The sequence below is a fragment of the Alosa alosa genome, chromosome 1 (genome assembly GCF_017589495.1).
Source record: "Alosa alosa isolate M-15738 ecotype Scorff River chromosome 1, AALO_Geno_1.1, whole genome shotgun sequence".
Taxonomy (NCBI): Eukaryota; Metazoa; Chordata; class Actinopteri; order Clupeiformes; family Clupeidae; genus Alosa; species Alosa alosa.
Genome location: NC_063189.1, coordinates 12,606,085 through 12,623,764, shown reverse-complemented (window position 1 = coordinate 12,623,764; position 17,680 = coordinate 12,606,085). Strand labels below are relative to the sequence as shown.

Below are 17,680 nucleotides of genomic sequence, written 5' to 3'. Positions count from 1 at the left end.
GAAGGATAATATATTCACAAGTTCTCAAATGCAAAATAAATCTTACACTTACTTGACTGCACAATCAATTTAGTGCCATGGCCAAATATGATCTTGTTACCACCAGTGCCAGAAGTCACACTAAGATATACGCTGTACCTAATACTCATAGACGATGCCAATACTAGAATGCACCAAAATATAGTGCCTGAATATATTGTATCATATACCAAACACATTACTTTTCTTAGTTTTAAACTATCCTTACTGTTGGGACTAGTACTGCATTATCAAAATACACTCTTGTCCAGCATCACTGTACTCTGTTTGCACATAGAAAGTTGCATGAATAGAAGCTCACTCAAGTTTTAAATAACTAAGAGTTATGTCACTCTCATCTTGATTGAATTGTCAATGACCATACTTATTATGAACTAGTCAATATATGTTAAAAACTTACTTGAATGTATGAAAAGTTTAGTTCCACTGCCAAAGATTATTTTCCCACCACTACCAGTATTCACACACTACAAAACTACATAACATAAACAGGTTGCTGCATAGTTTGAATTCATTGGCATCTTGAACATTTACTGTATCAGAGCAATAAACCAATTTGATATCACAATGTTTTACAATACAATATAATAGATCATGTTGATTATATTAATCTTAGCCCACTATAATAGCCTATCACTATATCAAGAGTAAAAACTCACATCTTACCATGTTTATATTCTATCAGCAGATGGGTATGAATGCCCATTTTTTCTGAATACTGTTTCCAACTTAACTGGAAAAGTCACTCTAATACAATGTCTAAAAATGACCATCGTTACAATGCTACATGTGAAAGTTTCATCTTGGATTTTACATTAGATTTGAAAAACATTCTAGAAGACATTCATAACTTCATACTGTAGCTTCAACAGTTAATTTAGTGCCTCTCCCAAATAAGATTCGGTAGTCTCCTTGACCTGACACACTATACTCCAATATATGTCAAATACTGCTTTGCCGAATACCGCCATAAGACCAAACATCAATACAAAGATCAAGCACTTTACTTCGTAAATGTTCAATCTACATATTTATGTTCAGGTACAACATACAGCAATAATGTATTTATTCTTCATTCTTAAACTGCTCGCTTGAAATGTATAAAATACTTTGGGCATCGATTTGAAACCAGATTTCAGTGAAAATGGAAAGCAGATTGACTTTTGTCATTATCTGAATATATTTTACCCCCATTATCTTAGACTTACACTTATTTGCTTCGACAGTTAACTTGCAACCACTCCCAAATAGGACTTTAATCATGCTATACTATTCTGTATCACATACTGTCCTATCCACACAAAATGGCTAAGCATTTGGCCAACTTACATATCTTTACATAGCAATAATACAATTATTATAATGAAACATATAACACAAATTGAAAAGTTTTCTCTCTATTTCATGAGCATGACTCCAGAGGACAATCAAAACAATTTGATGAAGAGGTATGTAGAAACCATATAACTTACGTGATTGTACTGTTAATTTTGCACCATTTCCAAATATGATCTTATCACTTCCACCTCTAGTCACACCGAGACAGACTCCCTGTCAAATACTCTTCCATGTACATGTTTATGTATATGTTCATCTTCATCTCAAGATTGGTTATGTTAAGATATTGAAAATGGAAAACTGATTCATATTTACCATGCGAAACCATAACAACCTGGAGAACTCATTAATTATTGTATTCATTATGACCGGATTGTTTGTTCTGTCTTCTGTATGTTTGTTCTTCAGTATTCATTCAAAATTGAATACAGCACATGCACATATCTATGTATGTATTTATGTATTAAGCATGTGCATGCTTGTGGATGAATAAAGATGCATTGACTTCACTACACAGAACTACACAGAAAGTTCTGTCTCAACACAACATGGTCAGGTTATTAACAGCTATATTAGGTTAAAATAGTTTGCTATTTATATTTTAAAAAATCTGAGTAAATCAAAACTTACTCAATTCAACACTCAGTTTTGTGCCTCTTCCAAATATAATCTTGTTTCCTCCTCCATCAGTAGTCACACAAGGCTACACACCATATCAAATACCAGCCTTACCAATGAATCGCTACTTCATTATTCTGAACCTACTACACTAAACTGATAACATGAGGTCACTATTTGGTTGTTAAGTCTGACATCACGAGCCCAAAAGCTTTTTGTCAAAAAACGTTAGAGCAGCCAGGCAGTTTTCGCAACTTGTAAATCTCGTCACCATCACCTCCGTTTTAGTGAGGATAAAACAAAATTGTTTAACTTTAACAGAGTAATTACTGCAGCTGTGAAGCCAGATATAATCACGGGTAATGTCCAGGCTTCCACGAAAAATAGGATTTTCTTAGGTTGAGGCAACAAGTGAGTAGTAGGATGACAATTTGCTTTAAAGGCTACACTAAATAGTGGGAAAAAGTTTATTTTACTGTCTATGGAGAAAAACGAGCAGCTCTGAAAGCCGTTGGACCCGGGAAGAGAATTATCAGCCTATTATTGTATCATGACTTAATAACTGAATGTTATAAGCTATAACTTTGATATTATTCTCTCAGATAATCCAAATGACATACACTGCTGTGCACTATTTGCTCATATTTTACTCTCATATAGTAAGTTTTTGCTTGTTCGTGAGACTTACTTGAATTTATTATCAGTTTTGTACCATGGCCAAAGATGATCTTGTCTCCACCAGTATTCACACTGAGATGCGCTACATATCAAAAACTCTCTGCCCACATCACTGATCTAGTCTCCATGACACAATATACTCTGAATCTTAATAGTAGTCATTTCTTAAAGTAATGTTAACACTGTACCAGTATCTTACAATTATTTTAAGAAATGTGGTGTTGTAACATACTAACAATAGCCTACTTACAACAGCATGTCAATACCCGGAAGATATCACTAAAAAGCCACTGTAATATATCCAAGTATATGCACTTTGTAATGACTTACTTGAATGGATGTAAAGTTTGGTGCCTTTACCAAAAAGCATCTTTCCAGTGGAGGAAGCAAGCACACTATAGAAATCTGTATTACAATAACTTTAGACATCGTTCAACTAATAACAATACAGAAGGATAAAGTTCTCTTCTGGCCTTATACTGTACATGTCATTAAGATTAATGATTATCATCATTAATGGTAATTGGTGATTAATCATCTGTTCAGTTTGTCCAAAACTGCCATCCCTCTTCTCAAACAGAGACAAATGTAGAAATTTGAGCAACATAACTATGTGGATTCCCTCATTATCGACAGGTCTTTCAAGAGAATTTGAATAAAAGATAATACAATACAGGAAATATAGAATACTTGGATGGTAGTAGCTCAACACTATTGCTATCAGCACTAAGTAAAGTAATGAAATAATTCCTTCAGTTCTATAATGGCTTGGACATTATGTGATTCACACTTTATATCCAAACATGTAATAGTGCCCTGTCACACGTCTCTATGAAAGCCTGATCAGCTGGTTGTCCAAAGCATATTATTAAGCATATTATTTTGACATTATGGCTTGTGCTGGCATACAATGTACTGTACAAATACAATAAACTTTTGCACAGCAAATTGTCCTTTATACACATGTACACAGCCCTCTCAATATCTCTCAAACCTGAAATAGTAAAGAGCTATGTTGCTCTTATCTTCATAAAATTGTCAATAACCATAACTAATATGAACTTATGATGACTCTTAAAAACTTACTTGAATGTATGACAAGTCTAGCTCCATCACCAAAGATTAGTTTACCACCTGTACCCGCAGTCACACACTATACAAATGTGTAACATAAACAGGCAGCTGTATTGTTTGCATTAACTAACATTTTGATCTTTTTATGTATCCGAAAAAAGAAACCAATTTGACATCACAGGATTGAGTGCTATATAATAATGATCATACTGTTCTTAATAAACTATAATATCTGCTTTTGGTTTTGAAAGAAAAAGTGATAAATTGTATCATCAGTTACTTCACTATGGAACATTTTTACTTACCTGAGCACCATTCACAAGTTATTGGGCAACATTAAATATCAGACTTACGTGTTTCTACAATCACTTTAGTTCCATGTCCAAAGATTATTTTGTCCGCTCTATTCACACCGAGCAACACACCATGTCAAAAAAACTATCAATGCTGTTTGACATTTATCTGATAATTGAGGCTGCATTGCATACCATTTTGAATTACCCTATAACATACTCTATTTTTTTCATAAGTGAATTTTAAACATCAAACACCTATTTTTGTATATGGATACAGGAACATTTGTAATGAAATATTCTATTATTGAGATGAAATGGAATGATATTCACACATTTAAATCAAACTTACCAGATTCAACAACAACTTTAGTACCATTTCCAAATATTATCTTGTAGCCTCCTCCACTTGAAGTCACACTCTACTTAGGACTATATCAAATACTACATCCTCAGAAACTACTGTTGTTCTCAAGGTCCTTAAGTAAATACTGTGGAATATTTCAATGTTTTTTATGTGGTCAAAGACTTGAAGCTGCTCATCATGATTTTCAAAACAGTAGCCTATCTGTCTTGGTCAATTTCAACTAATAAAGTCAATGGCCGAGTGCTGATGTATAATATTTGCTATGCAAATATGCTAAAAAAGATAATTCTGGCAATTACATATTATGGGAAAGCGCCCCATGGAAGAATTTAATGAAATAGTTCAGTGGCAAACTCTGGTCAAATTATTATGACTCCCCACAACTTACAGCCTTATAATAATTTTGGTCTCTTATATTAGTATCAAATATGGATTTAAATACAAAATAAACATAGATGGTATTACATAAACATGAGGGCATTAGGGATGTGAGCATGGATTAAAGGGACTTACGTGATTCGACAAGCAGTTTTGTACCATGTCCAAACAAAATCTTATTGCCTCCACCAGTATTCACACTGAGCTACATGGCATGTCAAAAACTACATGCACTTCCCTGGCACAAAGTGTGTATTGTGTCTTCTGTAAAATCATGCATTTCAAACACTAATATTGCCATTTTTGATGTCTTCATGATGTTCAGATTCAAACCCAGCTCACTTAACTGATTTTTATTTTGTTCTGTAACAGTTTGAAGATTCACTATCATTAACAGAAGCATACTAATATCAGAGAGGGTTAAAGCGGAGTTAGTAATCAAGGATCTTTGCTAATATTCATAATACAACTATTTATTAACCTCCTCCTTTATCCTGCATTAGAGATATTTAAAAACATACCTGTCACCCCTTAGTGCCATTTTCCAAAATGATTCTATTATCTCAAGTAGCTGCCTATTGTAACCTAATGAGGTTAATGGTGTGAAGAATCTCCCATTAAAAAAGTAGAATTGTAACATAGTAGACATGCTTTGCAAGCAAAAATTGTTTTTTACTTTTGAATTTCTATTTTGGACGGAATTTATAAATTGTGTTAATATACTGTATACTACTTAGTTGACTGTTATAAAAGGTTGATGAAATTAAGTATACTCACGTGTCTTTACAACTAGCTTCGTTCCAAATCCAAATATCACTCTGTTGCTGGATGAGGACAACCACAGTGCAACATTCCCTAACATAAAACCCGCCACACAGGTCGAGGCCTATTCTCCCCGTTGTTCTTATGCTGTAGAGAGTGTTGCAAAATAAATACATTTACAACTCAAAACTAATGAAAATATTTTAATCAGTCAAGTTAGGTAACTAAGTATTCTAAAACTATTTTAACACAGCACTATTGAGTCACTATAAGTCCAACCATATGAGAACTGTTTTTGAACCTGAGGATTTTGTAACTTTTACAAGCGAGAGAACAGAATACACAAAATAAGATTACATTATACATTTCTAACCTGTGAAGCTGTCTTGATGATGACCACATAGACTCAATATCCACTAGTGGTCACTGGAGAGGGCATCTTCTTAAAAGCCAACTTCAGTCAGGTCTAGTGTAAGGCCAGTGCAGCAGACGGCAAATGTAGCATGCAGCGTACACACAGCACAAAATCATTTCTTTCCTTAGGTCATAGAATAACTCCAAAAATGCTTCCTTGAACGCAACCGCTAGCCATCATGGTCTTAGAATTAGTTCAAAGGTTGTGACTTCCATCTGGGAACCATGTATCAACTGTGTCCCTTAAGCGATCACCTTCATTCTCATCATGTGCATCAGTGCCTGTCTTCAAGAAGCTGATTCAGATATGCCATGCTGTCTACTGCACACACAGTTGACCCATTAGCCTACTTTAAACTGATAGGCTTGTCAGAGCTAACAATCACCTGTGGCCTATATTTGTTCAATGCAGCTAAGCACTCTTCTAATAAACATTAAGTGTAAACTAACATCTGGGGGAAAATATTGTCATTATCTCTCTATATATACAAGGCTTACACTTTACTTGACAGCTTCAACATAAAAGTGACATGACACTGTTACACATGACAACGTTTATGACATATTGCTTATGTTATTAAGTGACATTCGGTTTTTGTCATAACAAATTAGGATTAGGATTAGGGTTAGGACATTTAGAATTATGATTTTTGTTTAATGGGTAGTTTTTTTTACTGTATTGTGCACTGGCCAGTAGTTCTCGCCCCATTATTCCCATCTAAAAGCCAATGAAAGTATAAAAAATAATAAGAGAAGTAAAAATCTAAAATAAATCCCTGATGTATAACATGTGACAGTGGGTGCAGGTGATAACATAAACTAAGTTGGGAGTGTCTAAATTTAATGGGTTAGTGGGGGTAGTTACTATAGATGTAGTTACCATGGATGTTGGTGTTGAATAAGTGAGGGGTGAAGTGTAGGTTTTTTTAGGGGGTGGGGGTTGTAGGTGACAAGTGAAGGTGGTGCGTATGAGGAGGTCTTTAAGATTTTTATCCCGTCTATACGCAGAGATGAGTGTGTGGTGTTGGAAAGTGGGGAGTGTTGTTTGGAAGTCAGTATAATGTTGTTTCAGTGTGTGGTGTAGGTGTTGTATGCCATGTGAATAGGTGCTGATGAGGGGTAGAAGTTGGGATGGGTCAGGGTTGGGGTTAGGGTCAGGGTTGGGGTTAGGGTCAGGGTTGGGGTTAGGGTCAGGGTTGGGGTTAGGGTCAGGGTTAGGGTTAGGAAAAGGGTTAGGGTTAGGGTTAGGGTCAGGGTCAGGGTTGGGGTTAGGGTCAGGGTTGGGGTTAGGGTCAGGGTTGGGGTTAGGGTCAGGGTTGGGGTTAGGGTCAGGGTTGGGGTTAGGGTCAGGGTTGGGGTTAGGGTCAGGGTTGGGGTTAGGGTCAGGGTTGGGGTTAGGGTCAGGGTTGGGGTTAGGGTCAGGGTTGGGGTTAGGGTCAGGGTTGGGGTTAGGGTCAGGGTTGGGGTTAGGGTCAGGGTTGGGGTTAGGGTCAGGGTTGGGGTTAGGGTCAGGGTTGGGGTTAGGGTCAGGGTTGGGGTTAGGGTCAGGGTTGGGGTTAGGGTCAGGGTTGGGGTTAGGGTCAGGGTTGGGGTTAGGGTCAGGGTTGGGGTTAGGGTCAGGGTTGGGGTTAGGGTCAGGGTTGGGGTTAGGGTCAGGGTTGGGGTTAGGGTCAGGGTTGGGGTTAGGGTCAGGGTTGGGGTTAGGGTCAGGGTTGGGGTTAGGGTCAGGGTTGGGGTTAGGGTCAGGGTTGGGGTTAGGGTCAGGGTTGGGGTTAGGGTCAGGGTCAGGGTTGGGGTTAGGGTCAGGGTTGGGGTTAGGGTCAGGGTTGGGGTTAGGGTCAGGGTTGGGGTTAGGGTCAGGGTTGGGGTTAGGGTCAGGGTTGGGGTTAGGGTCAGGGTTGGGGTTAGGGTCAGGGTTGGGGTTAGGGTCAGGGTTGGGGTTAGGGTCAGGGTTGGGGTTAGGGTCAGGGTTGGGGTTAGGGTCAGGGTTGGGGTTAGGGTCAGGGTCAGGGTTGGGGTTAGGGTCAGGGTTGGGGTTAGGGTCAGGGTTGGGGTTAGGGTCAGGGTTGGGGTTAGGGTCAGGGTTGGGGTTAGGGTCAGGGTTGGGGTTAGGGTCAGGGTTGGGGTTAGGGTCAGGGTTGGGGTTAGGGTCAGGGTTGGGGTTAGGGTCAGGGTTGGGGTTAGGGTCAGGGTTGGGGTTAGGGTCAGGGTTGGGGTTAGGGTCAGGGTTGGGGTTAGGGTCAGGGTCAGGGTTGGGGTTAGGGTCAGGGTTGGGGTTAGGGTCAGGGTTGGGGTTAGGGTCAGGGTTGGGGTTAGGGTCAGGGTTGGGGTTAGGGTCAGGGTTGGGGTTAGGGTCAGGGTTGGGGTTAGGGTCAGGGTTGGGGTTAGGGTCAGGGTCAGGGTTGGGGTTAGGGTCAGGGTTGGGGTTAGGGTCAGGGTTGGGGTTAGGGTCAGGGTCAGGGTTGGGGTTAGGGTCAGGGTTGGGGTTAGGGTCAGGGTTGGGGTTAGGGTCAGGGTTGGGGTTAGGGTCAGGGTTGGGGTTAGGGTCAGGGTTGGGGTTAGGGTCAGGGTTGGGGTTAGGGTCAGGGTCAGGGTTGGGGTTAGGGTCAGGGTCAGGGTTGGGGTTAGGGTCAGGGTTGGGGTTAGGGTCAGAGGGATGAGTGGCTCCAGCAGTTACCTATACAAGTATTGAATGACATGGAGTTTAGGGAATGAATAATTTCATTAGTATTAACCATTTCTCATTAAAACATACTGTTGCTTGGTTTGCATTTCATGGCAAGAACAGCCCCTACCTGTCCAGTGAGGTTTTATTGTGCGATGACCACATTTGAGCACTAGGGGTCACCAGTTCCCTCTGTGGAACTAACGGCTGGTAAACACATATTTTCCTTATCCTCCATACAACCTCCTCGCTGGATGCTGTATCACAGAAATAATTAAAAATTATTAATCCTAAATTCAGTCATTCTGAATATCATAGAAAAGAAAACAGTATACTGTGAATTATTTGTGAATAATCTTAGAGCAAACAGTAGATGATTATTTGGGTACGCTTACATCCACTTTTGACCACAAGGGGGCCACAGTGAGAGGCAGGCGTTCTGTTGACCTGCAATGGTACATTACAATGTATGAGAGTACAATGAGTTTAAAAATTTTACTTCCTCGAAAAGCTTACTTCTGTGACAAGAGATGTTTTGGGGATTTTATTTGTGCCTGTAATGTTTAAAAGAGCCTTCCAGCTATGGCATATGATGCTGAAGGACTGTTGCATTCAGTGCAATCATGCCCTCCTCCATCTGTGTGTGTGTGTGTGTGTGTGTGTGTGTGTGTGTGTGTGTGTGTGGAGGGGGGTACTTGCAGCTCTTCAGTTATTTTTGAAGTTTCAAGAGGTATTGGCGTTTGCTGCTATACTCCACCAAATTACTTACCATATAAAATGGAATTTCAACATATCGTCAAAGTTTATTATTTCCCTTAAATGTTATGTAGTGCCTTTAGGCAATGGTTCTAGATAATGATATAGTTGATCAACTATAAATTAACATTGCCTAATTAACTATCATTGTATACTCTTTCCTTTGGTCCTGATATTATAGATGTTTTATACTACATAATCACTCGCCTGTAAAATGTAAGCAAATATTTATCAAATGCTTGACTGAAGTTGTTCAGCATATACAACACAAGCATACTCAGCAGATTGGTTTTCAGTTTTACAGTCTTAGGGACAGAAGCATTTACCAGCTTTGTGGAAACAGCATGAACTGTCAGATAACAAGGAAGAGAGCACATTTTATAGGCTACATGGTTAGCCAATATGTCACAACATTTGTATTGTTTTTGAATTATTTGAATTATCCCCAAGACCCAATGATATAACATCATTATGCACTGTTTGTCCACAATATTCACTATAGCCTACCTTTGAGCCTAAAGCATGCATCAAAAACACACACTGGTTCATGGGGGTCAGTTTGGTGACCCTAACGTTAGGCCTTACTGTCTGGACTACTGCATCTTAGGTGGGATCCTGATGCATTTCAGAACACTGAAATAAGACGACTCATTCGCAGAAACTTTAAAGCACGTGTAAATAGGCTACCCAGAATTCCAACAATGACATTTAGCACCATTAGCCTACCTGCTGACTGGTTAGATATACAGCGTGAGTTGCAAATTTGCAAATCCAGTGCGGGACTTGGTATTTATATTATCTCGTAGCCTAGTATACACTAAGACCTTAATACCTGTGAATTCCACGATTTTTGATGTCGCCCACAAATAAAGTCCTGCGCACTTCAAGGCGTAAATTAATGTTAGAAACAGCCTAGGGCCTACACCTGATGATGCTAGCTTTTTACCACATGTTTTTAATAAAACTAATCTGGCTAGCAGCATACAATGCTCACTCAGGACACAAGCAAACACACCTACTCATAATGGACTCTTATATCCACTGAAAGTTACCCACAGCCAAATACATCCCGTTCTATAATGACATCATGGAGCGACAGCAGTTAGCAGATAGCCTTTCCAGAAATGCAATCATGACCTGATCAATACGACTTATTTAATTTATTCGTGGGAAGAAACGTGGTTGTATTTGGACTTGGCAAACCAAAACTTGATTGGAAGCACTAAAAGTACATACAGCCCATAAACTCTAGCCTTGGCATTGTAAACGTTCTCGAAGAAGAGTGAAAAGCAGTTTGTACTACAAACTACATTTTGGTAGCCTACCCCTCTGTCCCTTGGTGCACTAGTGCATTCTGCGCGTGGTGGTAGCAGCGGTATAGCCTACTGTGTATCAGAGGTGGGAGGATGTCCGAGTAAGTCACGCATGTGCAAGTCACAAGCAAGTCTCAAGTCTTAACCTTCAAGTCTCAAGCAAGTCCAAGTAATTTTTGTGACAGTCAAGCAAGTCAAGTCAAGTCATTGAAATTCATGATGATTTAGGCTACCCATGTTTTCATTTTAAAATAAGCTACAATAGGCTATGAACTGCTGGAGTTTTATTTGTAACAAACAAATAGACATTGCATTTATTCAAGCCACATAGCCTACATCTGAACATAGAATAAGATGAAATGTATACGAATAAAAATAAATGTATTTCAAGTAGACCTATTATAAAAAAAAAAGCCTATTGTTTCAATATGCCTCAAATATTAGGTAGCCTAAGCTACATCAAATCATGAAAATATATTCAAACAGTTCAAGTTACACGTGTCCTGACCTGTCACATCTCCAGGCAACCAATAATGTTGAAAAAGTGAACTAATCAATCAATCAAACGCTGCAGCCGACGTCACTGCCAAACTTTGACAAGCGCGACAGCGCAATGGGTTTTAGGAGGGTTTAGGACCGTCAATACTATATCAAATTAAAACCTAACATGTGAAATAAGCTACTTTTCTATGCTGATTGCTGGCAGTTAGCCTACTTTAGGTTACATTCCAACATTTTCGCTATATATCAAGATAGAACTTAGACAAGAAAATGTTTCACTTTGCCATTTCACACATTTTAACCTAATATGGCGTTAACTAAAAAGCATAATAGATTCAAAGCCAACTCTTAACATGCCTCAAATTTGACGTTAGGTTTTTTACACGACTAACTTTGGATGAAAATCAACGTGGTGGTGGTTATGTCGCTATTTTGCACACTTGCAGACTGCTGTTCATTTCTCCTTTGACTTGTCAGATACATCATCTGTGAAGCCAAACATTATTATGTTTTGGTATAAACGTAGAGCCTTCCATATTTGCAAGTTAGCCTACCTCAGTCTGTCTTATTTGATCTGGCACTTGCTGTTGGTCTGTCGCATCGCGTCACTTGGTACAATGACAGGTTCACTCGCGTGACGCATGCAACAGCACCTAAGCAGATTTTCTAAAATCATAAAGTTAACTCCTTAATATCTATGAACAAAATAAAAGTCAAGTCATTTCAAGTCATTTGTCTCAAGTCTAAGTCAAGTCTCAAGTCATGAATAGCAAGTCAAAGTCAAGTCGAGTCTTTTATACATGTTGATCAAGCAAGTCTCAAGTCTTAAAAAATGTGTCCCCCATGTCTTGTGTAGCCTACAGGCCTACAATGTTGAAACATTTCCTATTGTCTCTTACCTATATTTGCCCTGATCCCAGATGCACTCTTTGAGTCTCTTTGACACAGACACACTCCCACTCACTTTGGACTCCTTTCCCTGTTGCTGTTCCTTTTCTATTCATGAGTTTCATCAGGTCCCTTTCCACAGGTAGGGTATAACTGTAGTTGCGCAGCAGTTGCTAGGAAATCCAAATTTCTTCTAAAGAGCATGCCTTTTATGTCTGTGTGCGTATAGGCTAGGCTAAAGGATTTGAACACAACCAAGAAGAAAACCGCATGCCATTTCATGTGAAACTAGTAGACATTATAATCAGAAGTTAATTTTCACCAAAAACCAGGACGGAAAAGATTATTAATAGAGAACAATCCCGGAAAATCCAGTGTGGCAAACCATAGACATGCAAGTTTCTGACATTCCACAGAAAAGCATTTCTGGGCCAATGGCTGACTTTTAAGATAGAACTCTAGGTTAGCTAACTGCAATAGGGAGAACACTTAGGCCTACATACCGTACTATGCAAAACTTTATGTTCGTATAATATTTTGATTACCAGGTTACAGGCTACATGGCTAAGCCCATTGAAGAAACTTTCCATTCTTGATAGTGATGTTTTATTTTCACTTGTCAAACTGAATTATGTAATTTTGTCTCTATGTATCTGTGTATTTATTTACTTATTTGTTTAAACCCAGCAACTTTATATGTGAGCACTGAGCAGCCACCCAAATTATGCTGTATAAATATCAGTATGCATTTCACTTTGGGGTTATGAACATCCGTTCATATTTTGCAGGCCCATGCACCCAGTGACACAACTTAACTCATTGTTTCTTGGAAACCAAGCTTTGCAGCAGCTTATCTGGCAGTGTGGTTAGAGGCTTTGCCTGGTGCTGCTGTGCAGTTAAACAAGTGGTTTAGGGTGCTTTAGGGTGACTCATTCCATCATTGCATTTTTTATATATTAATTTGTCACATTATGTAGACTATAAAATGCATCTAAAATATATCAACTAGGCTACTTGAAATAAATGAAAAAGCAAAGACAGTAAATCAAAAATATGTTGCTCTTTATTATTATTATTATTATTATTATTATTATTATTATTATTATAAATTCACACGAAAGATACACAATGAATATATTCTTACAATTAAGTCATTACCTAAATATGTTATATGAAACAAAAGCATTGGCAAGTACTTGAATACAGTAAAATGTAAAAAAGAATGGCATTTACCTCAAAGACTCATGACTAAAAAGTTATGCTATGCATAGATAAGAAAGCTAAGAAATATTGTAAATATACGTTCATCCAACAGATCATCCAACATGATTTACTGCAAATGAAAGGATGCAAATCAGCCCGCAGAATCATATTGATGACATCAATCATATTGACAGTCATGTGGCACTGTTAAAACAAACACAAGAATATCCACACAGGTATCATGTCAGTGGTTTGGACACATACATCTATCATACATACATCTATTCAGTTAATTTTTCATTTGAAATACCATTCTTAGGCCTTTTCCATACAAAAACACACAGAAATTATTATTTCAATTGACTGTAAATTGGCAATAAATGTGTTTTATCAAAGCACATATTTTTTTAGAAATGCTATTGCCTATACCATACCAAAAACAAATATTCATTCAATTAACAACAATAAATAATACCCATTCCAAATGTGTAATGATAATGTGATATTCCTGCAAATTCACTTTTGGCCAGGTACATGGTTACTATAGCGTTGATTCATGGCAGATAAGTGGTCTCATGATACAGTTTTTCTTACCTCTCCATCACATTACCAGTACTTTGACAGTCATTATCACGTTAATTGCCACCGCTTTGGCAAACACAATCCTCAGACCAGTAACCAACACTGACATAAAATTCATCTTTGGATCTGGAGCCGGAGCCACCACTGAAAAGGGCAACACAAACATCTTTGGTGCTTCACAGAAAATGTACAACAATGTTTGGGATATTGCTATAGTAATACCAATTTGTTATCTTTTAAATTAATTGAAAGGTGTGAATCTGTGCCTCAATTAACATTCACAAGGAAGAAGTAGCTATAGTAGTTTTGGTCAAAACTTGCAATCTAACACAAAAACCCTTTAAACACCAACAACAGAGCAGCGAGCACTGTCAATAGGGTTGCTATAGGATGCTAACATTTAAACTTGAAATGTCAACTAACCCGTCTGGTTGGTGTTATTGTCATCACAGTTGACAGGAGGAGACTCAGTTTGTTTTTCAGCTGTAGACAGAAAAACGTAATGGTCATAAGAACAGGCAGGAGCAGGCAAGTGTTAAACGTAGCCTAACACATGCACAAGACCCAGCGTTTGTTCATTTATTAAAAAGACTTAATAGCACTGAACCCTTCGGCTTTTAAGCATGTAGAATAAAACAACATTAATCTACATATACAAGCGTGTGTGTGAGGTGCAGTATCATACCTGAGGTGACTGGTGGTTGGGAAGTATTTTCCTTTATTGCAGTTTGACTTTGGAGACTGCATGCCGTTATGTCAGTCTCAAAGGCAGCAAAGTAGTAGGCTTTGGTTGTTCTGGCCAGGACTGCATCTGACACATCCACATCCACATCCACAGAAGTTGGTCTGCTGCCAGTCGTCACTATCATATTCCCGGTATTCTTCCCAAACGCCTCGGCCAGACAAACCTTTCCATCCAGAATAGACATGGTAGGGAGAGATGTTGGAGGGTTCTCTGAAAACAAAAAGAGAAACTTTTCTCCAACTCTTTTTTTTCCAATTAAGAACATTCTTTGTACAAATTTTAAAAGAAGCGTTGTTGGCCCCAATGAGTAAAGAGTCTGAGAATTATATGCTCATGAGATAAAAGACAAGAACTACATTTGACTTATTTGAAATGTGCTTCCTCTCACATGAGGTCATGTCTACAAGCCCAGTTTGTCGCATTATCATTAGTTACATTTTACATTTAGAAAACAACACAAATTCTACAATTACTGCTATAGACAAAAAATAAAAATAAATCAAGCAATCAATCTTTATTTGTATAGTAGCAATACAAGATGCTTAAATCTAATCTCAAATTTACTGCGCACATCTAATATTTTGGCTATAGTTTTGGCTATAGTTTTGTTGCACGTATAAACATACAACAAGCACAAATAGGCACCTATATATACAAGAACTCTAAATACTAAGAGTACACATTTTGGCTTCTTTTAAATGTGCTTTGTTTATGTTTTTGTTTATTGTTGAGGTCATGACTCATGTCTATACACAGAGTTTTAGCAGTTTATATCACATGATCAGCAGTAACATTTTACATTTACAAAGCTATAGAAAAAGACAAATCAATCAATCTTATTTGTATATCGCCTTTCATTCAGTGTAGTGATGAAAGGTGCTTCAATCAAATCTCACATTTAGTGCGCATAGGCTACATTTAATATGTCTTTTACATTTAAGCATACATATAGATCTATATAATTTTTTTGCACTTATAAAATAAAAACTTGCACAAAGCAACAAACATTTAAAAACGCAAAACACGCACAAAGCAACACACATTTATAAACGCAAAACATGCACAAAGCAACACACACTTAACGCAAAACATACACAAAGCAACACACATTTTCACAAGACCTCCACAGAGCAAGGCAACCTTACCACACAAACATTTATCACACACTATATAAACAAAGGTAGTTTTTCCTCTATTACTAATACTGCAGACATAATGAAAGACTTCATATGCATCAATGGATAGTTATTGAGTCACATTTCTTATCACAGTAACTGCCATTACACCATACATGGCAAGGAAACAATCACTACAACAAATGTACTTTTCTTTTACTGCCCTTCCAATGCCAATGCCAATACATTTAACTGTTAGGCTAAGTAATGCCAAATGAAGTCAAGGCAGAATATTTGCTTTTGTAAGAATATACTCACTTGGTGTTACTTGAAGAGAAATTCCCTTTCCAAAAGTCAAGGGAGCACTACCTATGTCCCATCTACAAAAACTCTACAGGACTTGATTTATAGAGAAGCCTATATTACCAAGTCCAGCACCTAGGACAGACATAGGAAGATACATTTAAATAAATATGATACTTACTGGGTGTGACAGTGAGACTGATTTTGGTTCCGAAGGTTAGTTTATCAGTCCACAGAGTAAGATCCTCTTACAAAAACCCTCAGTATACTAACAGCAACTGGAGAAAACTCAAACACTGCTTAAGAGCAGTAAACTTGCAAGAGTTGGATCTGGGTTGTTTACATTTAAGCAGCTGTCAGACTTGTTTAGCCTTTTTTAGTTTTTCCCATTTGGAACAGAATGATTTCTGCTGCACTGCTTACCCTAAGCCTAACAGAGTGGACTAATGCATCAAATGCATCCAATACATGTTGATTCACATTACATTTTCCAAACTGAAGTAGAAAGCGCCATCAATAACAGTTTTGGAAGAAAATTCAATTGAAGAAAATGGACAATTCTAGCCCGAGTTCTTGTATGGAGCTCAGTGTAAAATAAACCACTGTGGTAGAAGACGTACACTGCGAGTGAACCGTATACATAAACTCTCAAGCAGTAAAATGAGACCTAGATCTTGTCTGAAGTGCTCTTGCCCCTCCTCTTGTTTAGTAGACAAAGTATAGGCTATGAGTTTGGTTCCAATGTTCTAAGAATGCTTAAAGGATTATAACCTGGAACAATATGAAATCCTCGCAATTAGCCCTAATACACTGTAGGCAACACTGTATGGTCATAACTTAAAATAGCCTGTGGAAAAATTGCATTTAAAATAATAATCAATTTAGGATTATATACTGTATAAGTACAATACTGGTAAAATATTTGTTACAGTGTGTGGTGTTTTTTTATAATCGGTATCATTAACCTATTATTATTGAGTGCGGCATAATGTGCATGAAATTCAAGGGAGACAATGTAAACCCCATTACCCCTGTGAAATGCAATGAAATGAGTTTTTGTACAGCTCTGTAAGGCGATTGTATCACTGTGGTACTCCCCAACCCACAGTGATATAATTCAGAGCAGAAAGTAACAGTCATCAGAGTGGATGGGGAATGTGTGCAGGTGCAGCCAAATTAATTATTTCACATAGCATAATGTGTGTTATATTAGTAAATTAACTTTCACCCATTTTTTGTCTCCTATCACTTCATGTGCAGTCAAAGCTTTGCTGCTAAGGCTAATTATTTCCTCGTTAAAGAACATATACCATTAGAAATCCTCTGAGTTAGACAGATGGAGTGTAAGAAATATCAAGGCAAAAATGTTCACCTTGTTGAATTTACACAGTACAAATTAAAGGGGTGGTTCAGGATTTTGGACATAAGACCTTATTTCCAAGTAAGCAAGTGTGATATTTATCAGTGGAGACAGTTTTCAGCACGTTTCATCCAGTCCTTCTAATTAGAGTTTGCAGGTGCTAGGCTAGCGCAAGTCAACGGTATGTGCTAGCCTGCCACTAAAGACAGTCTTACCCACTCCAAAGTACACCCGAGGCAAATAAATTATAACGCCAGACTATCGATGTAAATGTCTGTATTGACAGTG

At 38.0% G+C, this 17,680-nt stretch overlaps 1 protein-coding gene across 2 annotated transcripts; it reads right to left on the bottom strand.

The window, feature by feature from the left end:
• Window positions 1-13,151: 13,151 nt before the first annotated feature.
• On the bottom strand, window positions 13,152-16,654 carry LOC125303123. Of its 2 annotated transcripts, none has more exons than XM_048256655.1 (5): window positions 16,214-16,654; window positions 14,555-14,824; window positions 14,293-14,352; window positions 13,882-14,013; window positions 13,152-13,491 (listed from the first exon to the last, which is right to left on the bottom strand). In XM_048256655.1, the coding sequence occupies exons 2-4, from the start codon at window positions 14,796-14,798 to the stop codon at window positions 13,889-13,891; spliced, it is 429 nt and encodes a 142-aa protein (XP_048112612.1). In that variant the 5' UTR covers window positions 14,799-14,824; window positions 16,214-16,654; the 3' UTR covers window positions 13,152-13,491; window positions 13,882-13,888. The 2 variants fall into 2 exon arrangements, with proteins under 2 accessions (XP_048112612.1, XP_048112618.1); XM_048256661.1 differs by lacking the exon at window positions 16,214-16,654 and adding an exon at window positions 16,048-16,158.
• Between the last annotated feature and the right edge of the window lie 1,026 nt (window positions 16,655-17,680).

What these genes read in the sequence shown, in the direction of transcription:
- LOC125303123 (XM_048256655.1), bottom strand. Translation starts at nt 14,798, where the DNA reads ATGTCTATTCTGGATGGAAAGGTTTGTCTGGCCGAGGCGTTTGGGAAG. An exon ending in CCAACCACCAGTCACCTCAG is followed by an intron (nt 14,353 to 14,554) that starts GTATGATACTGC and finishes TTCTGTCTACAG; the next exon opens with CTGAAAAACAAACTGAGTCT. An exon ending in CAATAACACCAACCAGACGG is followed by an intron (nt 14,014 to 14,292) that starts GTTAGTTGACAT and finishes TGCCCTTTTCAG; the next exon opens with TGGTGGCTCCGGCTCCAGAT.